General features: G+C 42.9%; 1 protein-coding gene across 2 annotated transcripts in view; it reads left to right on the top strand.

Annotated features, from left to right (window-relative positions):
• The window catches only part of PAPPA2 (pappalysin 2), a 203,653-nt gene that overhangs the window by 23,323 nt on the left and 157,387 nt on the right, over window positions 1-22,943 (top strand). For both annotated transcript variants that reach the window (XM_040408294.1, XM_040408293.1), the window contains exon 2: window positions 8,460-10,289. In XM_040408294.1, coding sequence (XP_040264228.1) covers window positions 9,581-10,289 — 709 coding nt within the window. In that variant the 5' untranslated portion in view covers window positions 8,460-9,580. The remainder of the gene's footprint in view (window positions 1-8,459; window positions 10,290-22,943) is intronic.

The raw sequence follows: 22,943 nt of genomic DNA, 5'->3' as shown, positions 1-22,943 counted from the left end.
GCAAACAGCAGCAACAGCCTCCAGCAGTGAACACTTCATCCAGGAAGTAGTATAAACCGCAAAGTGAGGCTGTATGGGAGGGAATATAAAGGAAGACAATTAGTCTAAATAAGTGACACCTGGCAGAAGGAAAGGAGATGACAAAGTGAAACCAAAACAAAGAACGTCATGCAAGAGGTAGAAAAGAATGTCTGTCAGACCTTCTCACAGAACTGGCGGTGACACCCGAGCATTCCTCTCCTTGGCCAGGCTCATCCACTTGAGAGGGGAGTGGTCGGTGAACAGACAGAACTTTCTCCCCAACAGATAATAGCGGAGAGACTCGAGTGCCCATTTGATGGCCAGGCACTCTCTCTCCACTATACTCTACCTAGTCTTGGCTGGGGTGAATTTGCGGCTCAGGAAAACAATGGGATGTTCCTCCCCATTGATTTGATTTTCTGAGAGAGTACAGCTCCGAGGCCTACTTCAGAGGCATAGGTCTGTACCACAAACTCCCTCTTGAAGTTGGGCGTCACCAAATCGGTGACCCGCAGAGGACCGACTTTAATGCGGGAAAAGCCTCTTCCGCCTGTCCATTCCAGTGGACTATCACCGACTTCTGTCCCTTCAAGAGCCCTGTTAACAGAGCCGCTAAAGTGGCAAAATGGGGAACGAACCTCATATAATAGCCCACCATTCCCAGGAATGACTTTACTTGCCTAGTGGTGACAGGTCCGGGTCAATTCCAGATCGCCTCTATTTTATTAAATTGGGGTTTGATAACTCCCCGTCCAATGATGTACCCCAGGTACTTAGTCTCCTCGAACCCTATCGCGCATTTCTTTGGGTTAGCGGTCAGTCCAGCCTTCTTAAGGAAGTCCACTACAGCCTGATCTTTGGGTAGATGACTTTCCCAGTCGGTACTGTGGATGACGATATCGTCCAGGTAAGCCGACGCGTACCGATGATGTGGACGAAGTACAATGTCCATAAGTCGTTGGAACATGGCGGGGGCACCGTGCAGACTAAAAGGTAACACTTTAGACTGATACAGCCCTTCAGAGGTGACAAAGGCAGTTTTCTCTTTGGCAACCTCCATTAAGGGCACCTCCCAGTAGCCCTTTGTGAGGTCCAAAACAAAAAAAATATCGGGCTTGTCCTAACCTCTCGATAAGCACATCTACCTGGCGCATGGGAAACGCATCGAACTTGGAGATTTCATTTAGTTTGCGAAATTCGTTACAGAACCATAACATCCCGTCCGGCTTGGGTATTAAGACTGGACCATTCACTTTTGGACTCCTCAATGACGTCTAGTTGTAGCATTAGCTGTACTTTCTCCGCGATGGCTTATCGCCAAGTCTCAGGTACCCAGTATGGTTTTAACCAGACTTTTTCCTGAGGGTCAGTGACAATGTCATGATGGATTATGGAAGTGCGTCCAGGGAGGTCCGAGAACACATCTGTGTTCCGACTAACTCCCTGGCTTCCTGAGCCTGTTTAGAGTAGAGGCTGTCAGCAATTTTCACTGTGGCAAATGCTTCTCTTGCATCAGACTGAGCAACCTGAAGCTTTTCTCCTACAAAACCTGGCCGCGGGCTGTCCTCAGTAGAGGACTCCCTATCTTTCCATGGTTTTAGTAAATTCACATTGTACACCATGGTACTCCGGCTATCGCTGCCCTGGCTGGTGTACCTTGTCGTTTACCTCTCCCACTTTCTCGAGTACATCGTAGGGCCCCTGCCACCTAACTAGGAACTTACTGTCTACGGTTGGTACCAGAACCTAAACCCGATCACCTGGGTTAAAATTTTGGACCCGAGCCTGCCGATTATACACCCTACTCTGGGCTCGCTGCGCTGTCTCCATATGCTCCCTGATAAGAGGCAACACTGTCTCCATCCGTCCTTGCATCTTGGTTACGTACTCAATAACACTTTTGTGCGGTGTGGGTTGTTGTTCCCACGCTTCCTTGGCTATGTCCAACAGACCGCAAGGGTGTCTGCCATATAGCAGTTCGAAAGGAGAGAACCCAGAAGAGGCCTGGGGCACCTCTTGCACTGCGAACATGAGATAGGGCAGAAGAACGTCCCATTCCCCCCCATCCTTAGACACCACTCTTTTTAACATGTTTTTTAATGTTTGATTAAATCTCTTTACCAGGCCACCCGTTTACGGATGATACACGGACGTCCGTAGCTGTTTTATGTAGAGCAACTTACAGAGTTTCCTCATCACCTTGGACATAAGAGGGGTCCCTTGGTCAGTCAGAACCTCTTTAGGTACACCCACTCAGGAAAACATCTCCATTAACTCCTTAGCTATGAGTTTGGCCGATGTATGTCTCAGGGACACCGCCTCCAGGTACCGAGTGGCATAGTCTAGGACGACCAAGATGTGTTGGTGCCCTCTAGTGGACTTTGGTACTGGGCCTATGAGATCCATAGCTGAACATCGATAATCGGGAGAGGTACCAGGAGACTACGGAAATGTGGCTGGGGGCTATTTATCTGGCAGGTTGGGCAAGATTTACAAAACTTGTCTACCTCTCTGAACACACTGGGCCAGTAAAACCGCTGTAGTATCCGATCCTGCGTTTTCTGCCACCCTAGATGACCTCAAAGAACATGTTGGTGGGCAAGCTTGAATACGAGCTTGCGATACGCCTTGGGCACCACCAGCTGTTCAATATTCTCACCCTGTAGTTGGTTTACCCGATACAGCATTTCCTGGTGACAAAACGGGGAAACATCGACTTGGCCCCAGGTTTTTGTGGTTCACCATCAATTATTACCACATTCTCCCAGGCCCGGGATAATGTTGGGTCCCGGTGTTTTGCGGTTCTGAAATTTTCACCGGAGACATTAAGTTCTGCCAATTCAGGACTCAGTGGCAAATACTCCACATCTTCCACCATTACACTCAGCGGGGTTGTCTCCCCCTCTTCCACCGAAGTGGTGGTCACCCCTACCGCTGGCCCTTCGGTCTCAGGTTCCCAGGGTTCTGGTTTCCCCCTTGAGTAAGGCCACTCTACTGGGGATACACCTGTCTCACGGGTATTGGTAACTTTCATATCAGGCCACAGTGCCTGGAAACCTGGGAAGTCTCTCCCAATTATAAGTTCATAATGTAAATTGGTAGCGACGGCCACCTTGTGAGTCCACATGCTGGCCACCGTGGACAGAGACACCAGGGCAGTGGGATAGTCCTTTAAGTCTCCATGGATGCACACGACCCCGACTTTTTGGCCAGTATACTCGGCGGGCAGCACCAGGGCAGCTCTTATCAGGGACACCAGACTCCCTGAGTCCAGCAGAGCCACCACAAGAGTGTCTCCCACTTCCACCTGGCACAGGTGGCTATTGTCTAAAGTTTCGGGGGTACTTGTTGCATACAGCTTCCTAGCATACAATGACTGGCGGTAGCCATAGTTAGTATCCATGGATTCGCCCTGATGGGGACATTAGGCCCTTATGTGGCCAGGCTCCTGACACCACCAGCAGACCATTGGAGCTGGGTCTTCAGGGGGTACATCCCAGAAGGGTTTTCCTGGCACCAGCCGCCGGGTCTGGGGTGGAGATTTCTGGGGTTTGACTGCCCCCTCCCAAAAGAACCCCCCTGTAGATTCCTGGTAGCCTCATAGCGCTCCACCAGGTCGACCATCTCAAGATCATTACCAGGAGACACCTGGCCGATCCAGTGCTGGAAAGGGTATGGCAAAGTCCTCCAGAAGACATCACCCAACAGACGGTCCAGTATAGCAGTGGAACTCAGCACGTCAGACTGCAGCCATTTTTGCAACCGGTGTAACAGATCATAATACTCAGGTCTCGCGAGTTCAGCCCGGTTAAACTCCCACTGATGCACCCACTGGGCCCGGAGCAACACATTCACCCCCAGTCTTGCCAGAATCTCACCCTTTACTGTCAGGTAATCGGTCGATTGATTATCCGGTAAGTCGAAAAACACCTGCTGGGGTCCGGATGCCGGAGCGACGACCTTAGCCTATTGATCTTGGGGTAGCTTCTCCCTCACGGCCACCTTTTCGAACACCGCCAGATAGGTCTCGACGTCGTCCGAGGGGGTCATCTTAGGGATAAACAATTAATGGCCCCATTCATCCTCTCCTTAATACAGTGCAGTCGTCCTGTTCACTTTGCAGAAAAGCACCCCCAAGCATGATGTTACCACCCCCATGCTTCACAGTAGGGATGGTGTTCTTGGGATGCAACTCAATCTTCTTTTTCCTCCAAACACGACGAGCGAAGTTTAGACCAAAAAGTTCTACTTTGGTCTCATCTGACCACATGACTTTCTCTGGATCATCCAGATGGTCATTGGCAAACTTCAGACGGGCCTGGACGTGTGATGACTTAAGCCGGGGAAGCTTTCGTACAATGCATGATTTGACCCTGTACCATGACTGCGTACTGTTCTACCGACAGTGACCTTTGAAACTGGGGTCCCAGCTCTTTTCATGTCATTGACCAGCTCCTCACTTGTAGTTCTGGGCTGATTCCTCACCTTTCTTATCATCAGTGAAACCCCACGAGTTGAGATCTTGCATGGAGCCCCAGTCCGAGGGAGACTGACAGTCGTCTTTAGCCTCTTCCATTTTCTAACAATTGCTCCAACAGTTGATCTATTTTCACCAAGCTGCTTGGCAATTTCCCCGTAGCCCTTTCCAGCCTTGTGGAGGTAGTAGTTGGCATCTGCCCATGGTAGTAGTTGGCATCTGACTGACTTTGGGGTGGACAGGGGTCTTTAAAGTTAGATTAATGAGTTGAGTAGAGGTGGACTTTTTAAAGGCAAAGTAACAGGTTTTTGGGAGCCAGAATTCTTGCTGTTTCTCAGGTGTTCAAATACTTACAGCCAGGTCCATAAATATTGGGACATCGACACAATTCTAACATTTTTGGCTCTAAACACCACCACAATGGATTTGAAATGAAACAAACAAGATGTGCCTTAACTGCAGACTGTCAGCTTTAATTTGAGGGTATTTACATCTAAATCAGGTGAACGGTGTCGGAATTACAACAGTTTGCATATGTGCCTCCAACTTGTTAAGGGACCAAAAGTAATGGGACAATTGGCTTCTCAGCTGTTCCACGGCCAGCTGTGTGTTATTCCCTCATTATCCCAATTACAATGAGCAGATAAAAGATCCAGAGTTCATTTCAAGTGTGCTATTTGCATTTGGAATCTGTTGCTGTCAACTCTCAAGATAAGATACAAAGAGCTGTCACTATCAGTGAAGCAAGCCATCATTAGGCTGAAAAAAACTAAACAAACCCATCAGAGAGATAGCAAAAACATTAGGCATGGCCAAAACAACTGTTTGGAACATTCTTAAAAAGAAGGAATGCACCGGTGAGCTCAGCAACACCAAAAGACACGGAAGACCACGGAAAACAACTGTGGTGGATGTCCAAATAATTATTTCCCTGGTGAAGAAAACACCATTTACAACAGTTGGCCAGATTAAGAACACTCTCCAGGAGGTAGGTGTATGTGTGTCAAAGTCAACAATCAAGAGAAGACTTCACCAGAGTGAATACAGAGGGTTCACCACAAGATGTAAACCATTGGTGAGCCTCAAAAACAGGAAGGCCAGATTAGAGTTTGCCAAACAACTAAAAAAGCCTTCACAGTTATAGAACAACATCCTATGGACAGATGAGACCAAGATCAACTTGTACCAGAGTGATGGGAAGAGAAGAGTATGGAGAAGAAAAGGAACTGCTCATGATCCTAAGCATACCACCTCATCAGTGAAGCATGGTGGTGGTAGTGTCATGGCGTGGGCATGTATGGCTGCCAATGGAACTGGTTCTCTTGTATTTATTGATGATGTAACTGCTGACAAAAGCAGCAGGATGAATTCTGAAGTGTTTCGGGCAATATTATTTACTCATATTCAGCCAAATGCTTCAGAACTCATTGGAAGGCGCTTCACAGTGCAGATGGACAATGACCCAAAGCATACTGCAAAAGCAACCATAGAGTTTTTTAAGGGAAAGAAGTGGAATGTTATGCAATGGCCAAGTCAATCACCTGACCGGAATCCGATTGAGCTTGCATTTCACTTGCTGAAGACAAAACTGAAGGGAAAATGCCCCAAGAACAAGCAGGAACTGAAGACAGTTGCAGTAGAGGCCTGGCAGAGCATCACCAGGGATGAAACCCAGCATCTGGTGATGTCTATGCGTTCCAGACTTCAGGCTGTAATTGACTGCAAAGGATTTGCAACCAAGTATTAAAAAGTAAAAGTTTGATTTATGATTATTATTCTGTCCCATTACTTTTGGTTCCTTAACAAGTGGGAGGCACATATGCAAACTATTGTAATTCCTACACCGTTCACCTGATTTGGATGTAAATACCCTCAAATTAAAGCTGACAGTCTGTAGTTAAAGCACATCTTGTTCGTTTCATTTCAAATCCATAGTGGTGGTGTATAGAGCCAAAAATGTTAGAATTGTGTCGATGTCCCAATATTTATGGACCTGACTGTATGTTCAGCAGTGCAAGAAAAATAAATTATTTAAAAATCATACAATGTGATTTCCAGATTTTTTTTTTTATTCTGTTTCTCTGAGTGGGAATGCACCTACAATGTGAATTTCAGACCCCTCCATGATTTCTAAGTGGGAGAACTTGCAAAATCGCAGGGTGTTCAAATACTTCTCTTCCTCACTGTATATATACAGTATATAGTTAAAAAAAAATATATATATATATATATATATATATATATATATATATATGTACCATATTTTTGGACTTCAAGAAGCACCGGACTATAAGACGCTACTAGGATTTGGAGAAGGAAAATAAGCAAAAAATATTTTTCATCATACCTCAGATCAGATTCCCAATCCTCACCAAACCCCCAAATCAGACCCCCATTCTTCATCAGACCCCAATATCAGACCCCTATTCTTTATCAGACCCCAAAATCAGACCTTCATTCTTCATCAGACCTCAGATCAGACCCTTATCAGACCCCCAAACACTCAGACTCTCAGCTCCATCTGCTTTAGATCAGACCCCCAAGCTCCATCAGCCTCAGATCAGACCCTCAGACCGCCCAAGATCCATCAGCCACAGATCAGACCCACTAGCCTCTATCAGCCTCGAATCAGCCCCCCATCATACCCCCCAGACTCCAATAGCCTCAGATCAGACCTCCATCAACATCACTTGCTCCGGATGGCACTGCCACTCACTTACCGATCCTTGGTCTTCTTCCAGACTGCACTGTGACCTGATGTTGCACAGTGTCAGGTCATAATGCAAGCCTACATGCACAACATCCTAATGCTGTACCGCCATCAGGACACAGTACAGAGCGGGGCCCAGAAGAAGACCAGGGAGGGTGATTAGAGCCAGCACAGGGCAGTGCTTCCTTCACTGGTCCCCATGCCTCCCACATGCTGATAATTTATAATGGTAGAGGTCATTAGCATTTGGACTATAGGACGCACTACCACTTTTCCATCACTTTTGGGGGGGAAAGTGCGTCTTATAGTTTGAAAAATATGGCATTTTATATATATATATATATATATATATATATATAGAGAGAGAGAGAGAGTTTTTGTTGCAGTGCATAACTTGCAATACCCAAACCTGACACAACAGGGCAGCAGGAGGAATTGTAAAATGTTTTTTTCCCTAAAACACCAGCAGTTTTCAGCAGGTGTTAGCCTGTATTTTGTTCCTATGGGAAGTCGGCTGCCATAAACAGTAGTCTGTCCGCTGCAATTATCGAAATTCACTGCTGGCTAGGGCTGATTATGCAAGTCGAGTTGATTAAGGCAGGAACAGACAATTATCTAATGTGTATGTATTAACTGTGCCCAAGAGCAGATGTCGGAGGTCTGCTGTTCATTTTAGTTCTTAGGGGTTACAAACCACTAGCAGAGTTTTCTGGCAGAGGCATAGTCCCCTCTCCCCTCACTGAACACACTTGAAAGCTCAGCTAAGTCAAGTGCATGTGTGTGTGGGGATTTAGGAAAGATGTAATGCATATGGTCACCTTAAGAGTTTTAGAGCATGCTTGTATAATGAATCCGTATTGTGCTAATCCCTAATATAGCACCCAAAGAAATGTGTCGGCCAATACTATGCTTCCAGTTTCATACAAAGACACGTAGGTTTTCAACTATGAATTCATGAGGACAGAAATGGCCCATCACGTGCCATATCCAAAGTATTCTTTCCTAGAGAGGTAAAATGTTGTGCAGCGCAGTGATGCCATACTCATAGGAACTCGATGTTGGCATATAGACTTCGTGCACATTTTCTTGATAAATTTAGCAGCCTGAAAGAGATGTTCTTTATTATCATTATTATTGCAAATACATAAGTGCTGATGCTACAGATAGTGGGAGTGATCATTTGTTTCTATTACAGCATTTTATGCATTAATTCCATTTCCTTACTAGATTTTCTCTTTTCATTTCCTATAGGGATTTGGAGCATAACAGGTTCATGAGAATATGGGAATCTGAGAAAAGTCTGAGGAAACGTAACATCCTGCAGGACCACCCACCCCACAGTCATCAGTACTGGTGCATTACTCCTAGCATCTTTCGCCTTTGACGGTTTTATAGCACTTGGCAAAAAGACCACCCACCTGCCCCATATTCATATGCAAGATCCCTATGCAAAATTTATCTATACTCTACTATATCACAGGCACTAAGTTAGCTGTCATCTTTGTCGCTATGCATAACACAGTGCTTTAGTACTTTTTGTTATGCATAACGTGTTAAATACCTGCTGTGTGTACATTGTGCATTTTATTGTATATAACTATCTCAGGTAAGGATTTTATCTTATTTTTCCTAGGAGTATTTATTATATGAGAACATTGAACCTTACCTTTAGTCCTACTGTGAATTTTGTCGTTGCTGCTTGTTTCGCTCAAGCTGCCACTTGCTTTACATCCCCTTTAATCCAATTAAGCCTGTCTCATTTGCTTCTCTTTTTTGCACACACAAAAGAGAAAAGAGAAGAAGAAAACAATTACATAAATACATGGATGAGAGGTAGAGGAAGCGAAATTTTGCAAGAGAGCTGTATGTAAAGTTTGAAAGGGGGAGAAATATGGATGTGGACAACATGTGTTAAACATATGCTAGCTACACGTGTCCACTCAACATCTGGCCCAGGAACATATGTTAGGAATCCATCAGGGGCTGTAACATTGCATCTACATCAGGCAAAAATTTTCATCCCATAGCTCCTGCCCTACGCAAAAAATAAAAAATAAAATACTAGCTGCTGGAGCGAGAAAATGTAAAGACGAAACATGAGGAGAACATGAAATGAAGGGTGAACATTGGGCAATCACGTTTATAATGAAGCCAAGGCATGAATGTCCAGCACAACAGAGGAACCAAGACCAGATTCTGCAACATGGAAAACATTCATGCTTTTATTGATACCGGCGAAGAAAAACACCAGAACCTAATAAAAGAGGCAGACATTGTGTAAACACATATGCACATTCCTATTCATTGAGGTTTTCGGTGGTCCTTGTGTGTTCCTCCATTGTAGTAGAGGTGTTTGGGTGGTGAGAACCAAGATGCGATGCTTGGAGATACTTTCTTTGACCTTTTTTTTATTGACTTGTTGGGGAAGGCCACATAGAGAAGACCCCATTCTTAAATACAAGCGAGAACTGGTTTTAAGAGCTGAGCAATTGAGGTTACTGTCTATGAAAGATTCTTGTAGACTCGGTCAAGAAAGAAGAACCTTGGTTAATCTCCAGCTCCATCCTCATGAAGTGTACCCTAAACGAGAGTACCAGTTCAGGACAGTTGAGAAGAGTGTTGAATGCCCATCAGAGGATGGATCAGAGGACTGTAGCATAAAAAAGCAAAACAGAGATGAAAGCAGAGGTACAATCACAAACACATCAGCTACATTAGAGGCCACCAATGACTGGAACATGATCCGCAATAACAAATACAGACACCTTTCAAAAAGGTCCAGCCGACTGTCCCCCAGGAGAAGCACTAAAAATACACAGGAACATTTTGCTCCACTAAAACGAAACAGAAGATACCCTAGAGATACAGAGTTAAGTAATATGCAAAGGATATTACCAAATTACTCTGCACCCTTTTCACTTCAAAAGAACAATCCTGTTGAAGGCTCCATTTACTTTTCTGGTGCACACAGCCGGTTGGTGTTAAATCCAGAAGCCGAGCAGCAAATACCTCGTGAAACTTTCACTGTAGAACTATGGGTGAAGCCAGAAGGAGGTCAAAATGGTCCAGCAGTCATAGCAAGTAAGATGTAATGCTTGTTTCAATAGTAATTTGTCTTTGCATGTAGTTTGGTTACCCTTCGATATTTGTACAAAGTCAAATATATATTGATGAAGTCCTATATTTTTCTCTATGTAGTCATAGGTTTAGCGAAGGAATTCCAGGACCGTTATCATAAACTGGGTGGGAATATTGCATTTTCTTAAGAAACTAAAGCCTATCTGTACATAGGTTGGTACTAGTATTGTAGATCATTGCAGGGGTATTCCAGTTATATTAAATGAGTTATCCAAGACTAAACTTCAGAGTCCAAACCTCTTCAGAGTGGCTGGACCTGCAGTGGATATTTTGGCTGCATCACTATACTGCTGCCTCGGAAGGTCGTGGGTCTCTGGGAATCAACATTCTGTTAACGGGTGTCGCATGACAGATGCAGCCAATCACCATCAAAGCAGTGACCTGTCACCTGACCCAGTGACTTCGTTGACAGGTCATCACTGCAGTCAGTGATTGGCTGCAGCAGTCACGTGATGACTGTCAATGGGATGTTGTTGAGACCTTTGACCTGCGGAAGTGGCCATAGAGCAATGCCACTAGAATCCAGTGGCAGGGACTAGGTAAGTATGAACCCTACCATGTGTACAGCCACTCTGAAGAGGTCTGTTAAAAAAGATTTCTATAACCTGTTTAAGTTGTCCCCTATCCACAGGATAGAGGATAATTATTAGATCGGTAGGGTTCCTACCACTGGAACCCCCACGATTCATGAGAATGAAACGAACGGAAATGAGTGGAATGGCTGGTCAGAAATGCACTCAGATGCTCCATTCATTTTTAGAGAGTTCCAGAGATAGCTGAACACAGAGCTCGGTCCCCTCCTGTCCATTTTGTCTATGGCCCTAGTGATGCCTCTCACAGAACATGAAGTCTTGATATATTTTAGGCATAGCAAAGATATTTTTAATATATATTATATATAGTGACTTGGAAAATTATAAAGAAATCACCAAAAATGGTATCCTTTGGACAGGGGATAACTTTTAAACATGGCAAATCCCATTTAAGACGGTAAAATCCTCTAAATAGGCATTGTACGTTCAACAAACTTTGCATATATCAATCGTACAAGTAAATATAGGAAATTTTGTATTACATTTTATTACAGTAAAATGCCTTTTTCTCTAATTATGAGCCACTTTTTTCTCTACCTCCTGCCTCCCACACCAGTTATTTAACCTCAATTTGAAGATGAAATCTGTCTTGAGACAACATGGACTCAATGAGCTCACTGAATTATCAGGTTACATGCTGTCCATTAAAGTATATGGGGACGGGGTACAGGAGGAGTGACATATTGAAGGAAGACAGATGCACAAATGCACAAAAATGTTGCTGCTGTATGTAATAAGTGTTTTACTGTTTCACCCCAGTGATGGATTTACAGCTACACTGCTCATTACAGTATAATGTTTCACATGCTGCTGCTTCTGATGATGAGGGGATAGGGCTCTCTTCTCTGTATGTTGTGTTTGGCAGACACCATAGCAGCTAGCCTACATGCACTAGCTCAGTTAAAACTGACAATTAGGGATTAAAACCTACAAATGGGGAAACTGGTGAAACCTGTAAAAAAAAAAAGTCATGTCATGTTCAGATATAGTGTTAATCCTCATGTACAGCCACAACAGCTTATTTTGAAAAGTCACCTGAAACAAGGGGTATTTTTTAACGCCAATGAAAAATTGCCCAGTTGTTACTTCCTTGATTGAATCAATGGTAGCTGGTATTTTGGAGGCACCAGAGGAGGAAATCCAAGTGACAGAAGCTGCTAGAGGCCTCCATAAGGTATGTGATCCCAAAAATGATGCATGTGAACTCAATGCCAACAAAACTTGACCTATACGGATGTCAAAAACTCCATATACCATTTCTGCATTATCAGACAGATTCCACCATTCATTTATTTTTATTTGTGACTATTGTTTCTTTTCAGATTTGTTGTCACAGTTCTTCCCCATTACTATATACTGTTAGTACTGTATGAACATGATGGGATTTTGATGCAAAATACTTTTTCATGCACATTACTATGTGTAAATGATAATTATCTAATGGTAATTAGTAAAAAAAAATCTATAATTTTTACATTATTTTTGATTATTATTATTAGTAGTATTAGCAATACTGTCACAGAAATTGACATACTGTAAAAATAAAAAGTTTAGCGCAAAGAGAGGTTCCAGCTCTAGATCACAGGGGTTTCAGATGCTTGAGGAGGCATTTGAGTCCTGCTTCCCCCACCCACGGAAGTGATTGACAGTTCTCGCTCATATACAAATTCGTACAAGGGTGGTTTTAACTAGAAGTTTTTAAATTCCTTTATGTATATTGGTCATTTTCAGTCAGAACATTTCTACAGAAATTTTTGGGTGGTTGTCTCAAAAAGGTTTTGTAAATGTTTTGTTTAGTGCCTGGTGTATAAAACATCAAAAGATATTTTACTCATCATTACATCTTTGCTATACATGAAACTAAGTGTAAAATTAGGTAAAGGATGCCTGAAGAAGGAAAAAGCCCACATTCATTAAAGGGGTTGTGCAGTGGTATAATACTGATGATCTATCCTCAGGATAGGTCATTAATTTCAGATCAGCAGGGGTCTGACTCCTGGGACCCCTGATGATTAGCTGTTTGAAGGGGTCGCAGTGCTCATGCGAGTGTTACATCCTATTTAATTACACGCTGTTGTAGTTACACTGTACCTACTCTACAAGGGAGACGATGTGCAGTTAAACTTTGAAGAGGACACAGCACTTGCATGAGTGAGGGCAAGGGGCATAACTAGAAAGGACTGGGCCCCATAGCAAGTTTTTGAATGGGCCCAATCCCAAAACCACCACAAAACCTTCCCTCTGCCATGACTAGTCAAGATCGCTAACTCAGTAGTGATGTCCCCTTAGTGCCACATTTCACCACTGAACAAAGCACATCCTGCTATTCCCAGCAGTGACTTCATAGGCTAAGGAGCTCATAGACTAAGGACAGGCCAGGGAATGATCCTCAACCCGTGTGCTTTTCTATTCAGCCTAGCAGGCGCAAAAAACTCCCAGGCTGTGAGCTCTGCGCTGCGATTGGACAGCCAGGGAGAAAGAACGCCCAGGGAGAAACAGGGCAGACTCCTCCCTGGTTTACCGATAGTAGCAATTATCATACTGCGCGGGAAAAGGTAACGGGGCCACACCGGGCGAACGGAGAGGCGCCCATGGATAATAGTAAGTGCAGTGAGATCCCTGGGTGCCGCTCTACATGTCCAGATAGTTATCTTACAATGTTCAGACCCATGAAAGGTCCTCTTTAAGTCTGATGTTTCATGCGTCATTAAAAAAAAGTTTGTTGGAATGAATTGCATAAAATTTATTAAAAGGCACATTTTTTCTTAATAAATGTGCCATATTTTGGACTGTCCTAAAGTCAGAAATGTAACCAAAATTGTGCAGTTTTCTAACTTTTATATTGTTAAATATGTGAAAAAGTTTGAGACTCAGATCATCTCCTCGATTTTCATGACACATTTCAAAACTGATGAGTATCAAGAAAAGTCACACATTTTTGTACAAATATGGTAAGCCCCATGGTCTGTGACTTTTTAAAGCCCCAAAATGAGCAAAGCGATTGATAAATTCCCATAGTCTTTTTTTAATGCAAAAAAGAAACCTCCCAGTTACATGTATTATTCACCTTTATTTGAAAAATGTACACTGAAAAGATTTTGATAATTTAAATTACTTTTCACATTGCTGTTGAGAAAGTACTGGTATTTGCTTGGTCTTCAGGTTTTTCTTAATAAGCTGTTGGTTCAGGTGCTGCCAGATCATCTTCATTGAGTTTAAGACAGAACTCTGATTAAAATATTTAATCAATCATGTTTCTCCATAGCAATTAGGATATAGACTTTTCTCAGAGCCTGAAGAACCAGAAAGGCAACTTTAAGCATCCTCTGGCAAGAGCTCCATAGTCTCACTGCTCTTACAGTAAAGAATCTTCTTCTATGCTCATGGTGAAACCTTCTATCCTATAGATGTGGACAATGTCCCCTTGTCATAGTTATTGGCCTAGTTATCTAACAAGATCATTGGAAAGATCTCTGTACGGTCCATTCATAAATCTGTACATTTTAATTAAATCTCCAAACACTAATTTTCAGAGACCCAGAAATGGCTCTGTAATCCTAACACTCAACAATTCTCAGATCTGAAATGTCTTCTTTCAAAGGATAGTGTCCTTGTAGAAACTTTTTGATAACTACTTCACTCCCCTGGTAAATCTTTATAGCTAATGGGTTATCGGTAGATATGACCAATTTGTCAAATTTGAAATTCCACCACATTTTTCAAAAAGTTCTGTTTGTACCAAACCTGAATTTTGTGTGATTCTATTCAGGGAATCAAGGAGAAAAAGACTTTTCTAGGCAATCACAACACTTTTGATTTGGGTTCTTCCTCAGAATATAATTGGGAAGGTTCACTGCCATTCCCTGAAAACCTCAGAGTATTATACATGAATTTTCAGGGCAATTGGGGCACTGTCGATTTGGACTGAATTGAATCTGATGGCTGATTCGATCGAATCCAACCCAAAACAAATTTGGGGAAACTGACTCATCTCTATAGGGTTTATAAAATAGGTTTTCCATACTGGGTTTTGGATTGTATTACATGTAGACTTTACCCCCGATGCTGCATTAGAAGTTGAATGCTGATAGTGTCCTTGTATAGATGTGCACTTTATGGCGGATGTTCCAGCACTGACAAGCAGAGAGGAATGATTCATGTAAATTGCCCCATTCCCTCTATTATGGAAATTTTTGATGGGTAAAACACAAGTTAAATGTGTAAGGAATATATTCCTGATTTTCAGATGAGATGTGTTAAAAGGTGAGACAGCCATTGCCATCATCAGTCTCATCTGAGATCACACAAATGAGTTCCTTGGTACATCATTTTAATTCCAATTAGCTCTTTTACCTATATTATGCATCATGTGGGCTTATAATTTATTTTTTTAGGACTTCTGCTGATTAAAACAAGGACATATCCATTGCTTCACAATGAATAATTCAGTAGCTATTGATCAAACTGCAAATGTTTCTGAGACATTTAATTCATAAGCTCGTGTACTTTCTTGCATGAAAGCTCTAGAGCAGCCCAATACAGCGCTTCGCATAGGTGGTAAGATGGTACTGCAGGCAAGGAATGCTTTTCCATCACTTTTGTTAAATGTACAGAGAGACTTTGATGATCTGGTAGTGTCTGGTAAAGAGTTACAAGAGTTACATCTTCCAAATCCCATTTCAGTAGGCACGAAGGATAAGATGTGAGTTTTCTTTAGGGCTGTCACAAAATTATTATTATTTATAGGCACACTAAATTAGCTTTGGTCAAACCCATGATTTTGGCAGAATTGGCGATCCATCTAATGTCTATGGTGGTGTCCCCAAAGGCAGATGTTGGGGAAAAAGGTTTGGTCATCATGAATATTTACATGCCTGATTATTCATGTCTTTGTTCTCGAGAGATAAGCCTAACTGTTTCCCTTACTCTTTAAGAACATGTACACACTCAGCCAACTCAAGCCATGCACATGTATGGGGGGAAGGGGGTGTCAGGAGGAATAGCTGTCAGCGACATGAGTGTGTCTAATGTCAGTGTGTAATGTCAGTCTAATGTGTGTGGACCCCTCAAAGCCGTGTTCATCGCTGATCGCCACATCTGAGATGACTATTGAGGTTAATCTGTTAAAAAGAATTAAAAATACTCATCTTATCCATTTGATCGTGAAGAGTCCGCCACGGCCATCTTGAATAAAGATCCAGCGTGAAATCTCGTGTGGTGCGTGATGATGTCATCATGCTGGCCGGTGTAGTGACGTGGTGAGATTTTGCACGGGATCTGTAATCAAGATGGCCGGGTCGAACTCGTCGCTTGCAAATGGATCAGGTGAGTATAAATTTTCTTAAACCACCATTTTTGGGAAAATGTATTCACTACCACGAAGCCTGAAGAAATTTGGCTTCGCTGCGAATCAAATTTTCCCTGAAATTCAGATCGAAGTCCACTTTGTGAACTTCAATTCGCTCAACACTACTTGGGGGCCATGTTACAGATTTTGCGTTGGAGCCTAGAAGCATCAAGTTATGACTCTGCCCAAATAATTGTTGCTATAGGACATTCTCTTTCCCCCTGATTTCTCTGGATGCAAACCCACACTCATGTTTGCCTGACTCTTCTTCAAAACTTTTTTTCTTCTAAAATTTCATATAGGCTTGTTGAGAGATCATATGGGAGGATGACTTGTGAGCCTTTGGGACTGTTTGGAAAAACCTACCACATAACACTCCTGATAGAGATCCTTTAGAATAAATGGTGATTTATCTCAAGCATGTCCCCTCTTGCTTATACATAAGTAGCAGCTGCCACATGAACGTTCGGCACACTATGATAATAATGTAGTGAGGCAAACATTTGTAGGCTGTTCGAAGAATGGAGGGCGCTCTCGGTAAATGGTGTAGGTGTGCCAAACTAATTCTGCTGCAATTTTTTTTATGGCTTCGTATGTTAGAGGCTACTGAATACTATTAGACGGTATTGCTGTATCTGAAAAAAGTATTGCGACCACTTGGCATACTCGTCGGTGATCGTTGTGTTAGCTAAGGACGGGTTTGTGTTTGCTATTTGGAGCCCTGCTCTGTATTTGTATGCACTCTCTGCAAATTCCAAACCGTAACATAAGGACCACAAATTGCTGAATGATACACATTCCACATATTTGTGAAAATATGTGTAAAAAATATTAGACTGTACTTTTGTTATGAGGGTGATTATCTGCAAAAGTTCTGGCAATTTCAAGCCCAGGCTGCTGAGTCATAGAGGCTGCGGGCTGCAGTAAACCCATAATTTGCTGTAGGTAGGTTGTAGGGCTTGAAAACATTAAGAAACCTCAAGGCAGGTGCTAATTGACTTTGGAGATCGGTCAAACTGATTAGATGGCAAAATACTACAAGTTCAGCGATTTGTTTTCAGTTGTGGTCATTTGTACTCAGGCGGATCAGGTTGTAACCTAATATTTTTCAGTCTATTTCTATGTACAAGGAAAATTCTGATACCTAAGGCTGGGTTGACAAATTGCGATTTTTATGCGAAGCAATTCACTCCAATCGTCTCTATGTATAATCACTGCGTATAAATGACTCACAGCCATCTATCTAATAATAAGTGCTGCCATTGGAATTAAAATCTGAGACATTGGATTTGAAATATTCGTGTGGTCAGAAAAAACTCAAATGATGGCGATCACAGAACATTAGCATAGTAATGAATGTCCATAATACCGTATACTGTATTGTCTGCATTTTATTACTGCTGCTTCACCTAGACTGAAGACAGTTCAAATTCTGTTATGTCGAATATGATGATACCAGTTCAATTCAATAGAGCCCTAGGAGATGTAGGTGACTTTAGGTAGCCCTAAAATGCATCCATATTACAGTCCTGTAAAACCTGTGTAGGATAGAGTAATATAGTTCAATGGAGATTTAGCGGTTCTCTGCTACAAGGAAAGCAACCTGTAGAACAGAGCACCTTACAGTGTCATTATGAGCTGCCTGCTCTGTAAGGTAGGATGCCACCAGATATAGTCACTATAAGATCAGGGGTGTAGCTACAGAGGGTGCACAGATAACATGTACACTCCATAGCGCTCTAAGTCCTCTCTTCCCAGATAGGGCTAGTTTCTGAGAGCTCTGGCAGGCTGTTCCAGTGGGGAACAGCCTGCCGGAGCTCTCTGGATCCAGCATTGCTTAATGCCCGCCAGCCCCATTAAATATAATTGGGACCAGCGTAGATCCAGCAGCAACCTGGAAAATATGCCAAGAATCGGTCGGACTAAAACTACTGTTGGAACTGCCTGCCAGAACTCTCAAACGCTGGTGTGAGCCTAGCCTTAGACACATGGAAGATAGTAGGTTGCAGATCTTGCGATGGGATCTAGCTGATCGAATCCCAGCTGTTCAGCTGTGCATACAAAGTTGAAGAAAGAGCGTTCCTCTGTTCTAAAACTCTCTTTGTCTCCTATGGACACGCACACTCAGTTTGGTCGAGCACGATTGTAGTGGGAATGGGGAGAAGGAAGAAAGATGCTGCCAGATACCTCTTGATTTTTTCTGAGGACAAAAGGATCGGGTATGTTGAAGCTCAATTGCCCAATTCTTATATTCTTTTTCTGTCAGGGGCCATTTTTGAGGCCAGTTAGCCGGTCCTGCTGAAATTGGTGAGTTAGCCAGACATTTATCTGACGTGTATGGTCAGCTGATGTGATGGTGCTACTTCCCTATAAGAAAAAGTGCAACACTAACATTATTTGTTGGAAGAGATTCAGGAGGCCAACAGAGACATTAGATAGTCAGCCAACCCCACTGAAATGTGTTCTGACAACAATAATGCTTAGGGGCGTCTAAAGGGCTCAAAGGAAATCAACAGATAACAGAACTCTGTTTCTAGTGAGTTCTGCAGAGATATCATTTTTTGTAGACCAGAGCCTTGCCTCCTGAAGACCTCTATTGTGGACCACTGAAATAAACCTTAAAGATGTGCTTTCCGAAGAAAAAATGGGCAACTTGCTCCAAAGAGGTTCATCACATTATCATTTACATTACAGTGACCATTGCATCTGTGAATTTGTTATTAAAGAGGTTTTCTGGGACTAGAATATTGATGTCCTATTCTCAAGATAGGTCATCAATCTGATCAATCCCCTGCAGCCCATGATTAGCTGTTTGAAGAAGCTGCGATGCTCTGGTGAACGGTATTCCTTTTCTGAGGCCACTGACTTTGTCTTCTTCTGTCACAAGGCCCAGGTGCAGCTCAGGCCCCTTCAAGTAAATGGATCTGGGCTGAAATACAAAGCACAACCACTATACAATGAATGGCACTGTGCTTGGTATGCTGAGCCCTATTCAAGCAGCTGATCGGTAGCAGTATTGGGGTTTGGAATCCCCCCAATCCGATATCAATATTTTACTCCCTGAAGACACCTTCTGCAGCACGGGTGAACTATAGGTTGGTTTGTTCGCCTTTATTCATCATAAGAAAGCCTTTGGCTGTGAATGTGTCTCTGGTCGGTACAAACCGTCTCAGAACAGCTCTAGATATAAGGCTTTTCTGCTCAATAGCACATAACACGCTAATAGCAGCCGAGGAGACTCCGGTTGGAGGTATCAAGTGTTTGCATGTCATAAAGTGGCTGCAGTTTGTCAATAACTCACTATCACAGAGCGACGGCTATCTCAATGGCAGCAAATAAATAGAAAATCCACAGCACTCACCTATGGGACCCCCAGCCAGGATCCCCATCCGCGAGCACCGATTCATCTAGATTTTTTTACTGGCAACTGTCCCTAGATTGGGACCTGGAGTGCTGCTTAACCAACATTTTTATTTTCTATCTCAATGGCAGAACACAAGTTCTATCAATTACTTATTATTTACGAATAAGGAAGCCTGAGCTATGATCTAGGAACAATTTTTGAGCACGATGGTCCATTGTTTAGGGTCTGTAGGTGTCCTAATTTTTTCAACATTGTAAGCCTGGTTATCCAGATTTGGAAAAACATGGCTGCTTTCTTTCAAAAACAGCAGCACAACTGTCCATGGCTTGTGCCTGGTGTTGCAGCTGAGCTCTGTTGAGTGATCGGTTCTGAGATGCATTACCATGCACAGTCTGTGGACAGGTTTGGTGCTATTTTTGAAAAAAAAAAAAAAATGTGGCCAATCCCTTTAAATTGGTTTGGAAAACTTCTTTGGAACAAACCTGTCTTAATCCAGTAATAAAGTAACTACTGATTTCTGGTCCTATTCAATTCTAAACTTTTAATAGTGACTACTGTTTTCATACTTACCAATGTTTTAGTTGGTAAAATTGGGCCATATAAACCACACCCTTGGGAATGCCGGCTTATGGGCGGGGTGACATTAGCCCATTTTTAACCTGGGACAGACTGAATTTGCCAAGATTATCTCTGAAAATCAGGGAAAGTCCTGCCAAGAACCTTTGCGCCCACAATATGTGACTTTTCCCCGCACACATCAGGTCCAAAAAAGTGTGCGTGATGTGAGCGGGGAAAGGGGCTGGCCGGCAGGCCCATCTCAGTTACCATTTTCTATGCCTGGTTTAGATGTAGCAAATGGTCTAAATGTACGACTGCTCGGAAGCTGCCTGACATTGAGAAGCGGTGGTGGATCCGCCGAAGTTATGAAGAGGCTGGCGCCTCTTCATAACTCTGGCAGATCCACTGCCAGCCATAGGGGATATTAAGACCACCATCTAAAATGCTGGTCTTAATAAATGACCCCTCATGTATTTTACATTATATCGACATGTCAAAAGCTTTGATTTGTGGGTGTCAGGGAGTTGAGACCCCCTCTGATCACTCAAAACAAAGGGGCACAAGTAATCACCTTAGAGCTGTGCTCATTCAGCTTTGCTTTCTATGAATACATATACAGCACTCTTGGCTCACCAAGATGCCGGGGCAGACTGGAAACTTAAAGTGTCCCTGGGAAAAATCTAAAAGTGGCCTCAAAAGTGGCTTGTCCAAATTGACAGAAGGCGGGACAACACAAGCAGGCAGGGACAACATAAGTAGGTGGGGCTAGCAATACCATAGTTCAGCAAAAAATACCACCCTAGCAGCACCAAATACTACAGTGCAGCACAAAAGTCAATGGGTCTGCACTGCGATGCGGGGTGCGCATGGTCAGTGTCTGTATTTTGCAGGTCCATGGTTTTCAGCCCGCAAAATGGACATGGCCATGTGAATACACCCTTAAAGGGCATCTGTCAGTGGATTTGCACCTATGAAACTGGCTGACCTGTTACATGTGCGCTTGGCAGCTGAAGACATCTATGTTGGTCCCATGTTCATATGTGCCCGCATTGCCGAGAAAAATGATGTTTTAATACATGCAAATGAGCCTCTAAGAGCAATGGGGGCGTTGCTGTTACACCCAGAGGCACTGCTCCCTCTACAGCTGCTGCTAGTGATGAGCAAAGTTTTCAAAAATTCTATTCAGCTGCTGGTAACTCAATATTACCTAGTTGTTTTGTTTTTCTTATTGCTAAATGACTGTCTTGGATATACAGTAGTCGTAGTTTAACGAAAAAAGAAATTTTTTATATTCTTCAAAATATAGATCATCAGAAGTGCTCAGTATTCCCCCTGGACTGCCTGATTGTTGGACATGATGGACTAAATAAACTGTGCTCTCTTTGGCTAGCTTTAACTTCTATTCTCCGAAGTTCTCCTCATTTGACCCAACTCGTCTTTGTAGCTAATTCAAAACCCTGTAGGCCCTGGAATTATCAAGCGGTCCACAAGCAAAAGCACTTTAGTGGCCATCCAGAATACACTAGCTAATACGACTGGGCAAATCCTAAAACTAGGGCAGCCAGGAAACCTAAATATGACAGCTAGCCCCCAAACTTTCTGTTGTCCATACAGTGTCACCTGAATGATGTTTTTTGTCTACCCTATCTGTAGCTTCAACTCTCATAAATGAGGCCCATTGTGGGTTGGCATAAAATGCACTTCAACTGAAGTGATCTGAGCTTTTTACGCAAAATTCTAATTTTACTTTACAGCAGAAACACTTGGAGCAAAAGCACAATATTTGTCTAGTAATATTGCACGTTTGTTGACTCTGGATTGCCTCGATTTTGCCAAAATTACATGAAAAAGTTGGATGACTTTGCAGTATTCTTGGACAGATAAATATGGAAACAGAGAATTTTGACAGCAGTGGTGATCCTATAATAAGGCGGACCGTGGTACTTGTCTCAGGTAGCAGTAAATTGTAGGGAATTAGCTTTAAGTACTTTTTCTTCTATTATTTGAACTAGCATTTTCCTCTTCGTAAATGGATAATTGATGGCACAACATGAAAATTGTGTTCTACAATGTAATGACGAGAAGCAATGGTCAGATTAGGCAGCGTTATAGTTTACAAACACACGCAGAACTCTTCAGGTCTACCACCCAACACTTTGCACGGTTAGAGAGGGGCGCTTAGAGGTGTTGCCTACTTTGAACAACTTCTTACCATGGTGCCCATCATGCCCTGGCAAGACATTTGAAGGGAGATTGCAAGTTCCATGACCACAGGGCTGATTCTTGGGCTCCATTGAGGTCCCAGTGGCTAGACCCCCACCGGTCATTTTAAGACATGCCCTATTGATAAGAAACTTTCATGGAAATCCACTTCAATATTTATTGCTTATCCCCAGGAAAGGTGATATTAGATTAGTGGTGGTTTAAGCACTGAGAGACCCTCACCAATTGGAGGTACAGGTGACCTAAGTCCCTTGTTCCTCTCCACTAGGGATGAGCTGGTGGAAAAGGATATACTTAAGTCTGGTCTGTTCTTCCTAAATGTTTTGTGACTTCCTTGGATAATTGTCACAGTGACCTTGAATTAGTTGTGGCACAATGGTCATGCCAAGGAAGAGTTACCCCTGTTCTATATCCTTGTGAGGCAACCCCTTCAAATAATATGTAGTAAACAGCCCCAAGTAGTTGTGATTTCTACAGAAGGAATATTTAGTCATCTATGAATTTATTTAAAG

The sequence above is a fragment of the Bufo bufo genome, chromosome 9, assembly GCF_905171765.1.
Source record: "Bufo bufo chromosome 9, aBufBuf1.1, whole genome shotgun sequence".
Classification (NCBI taxonomy): Eukaryota; Metazoa; Chordata; class Amphibia; order Anura; family Bufonidae; genus Bufo; species Bufo bufo.
Note: the sequence above shows the minus strand (reverse complement) of the source record. Positions and strands in the feature narration are given on the sequence as shown.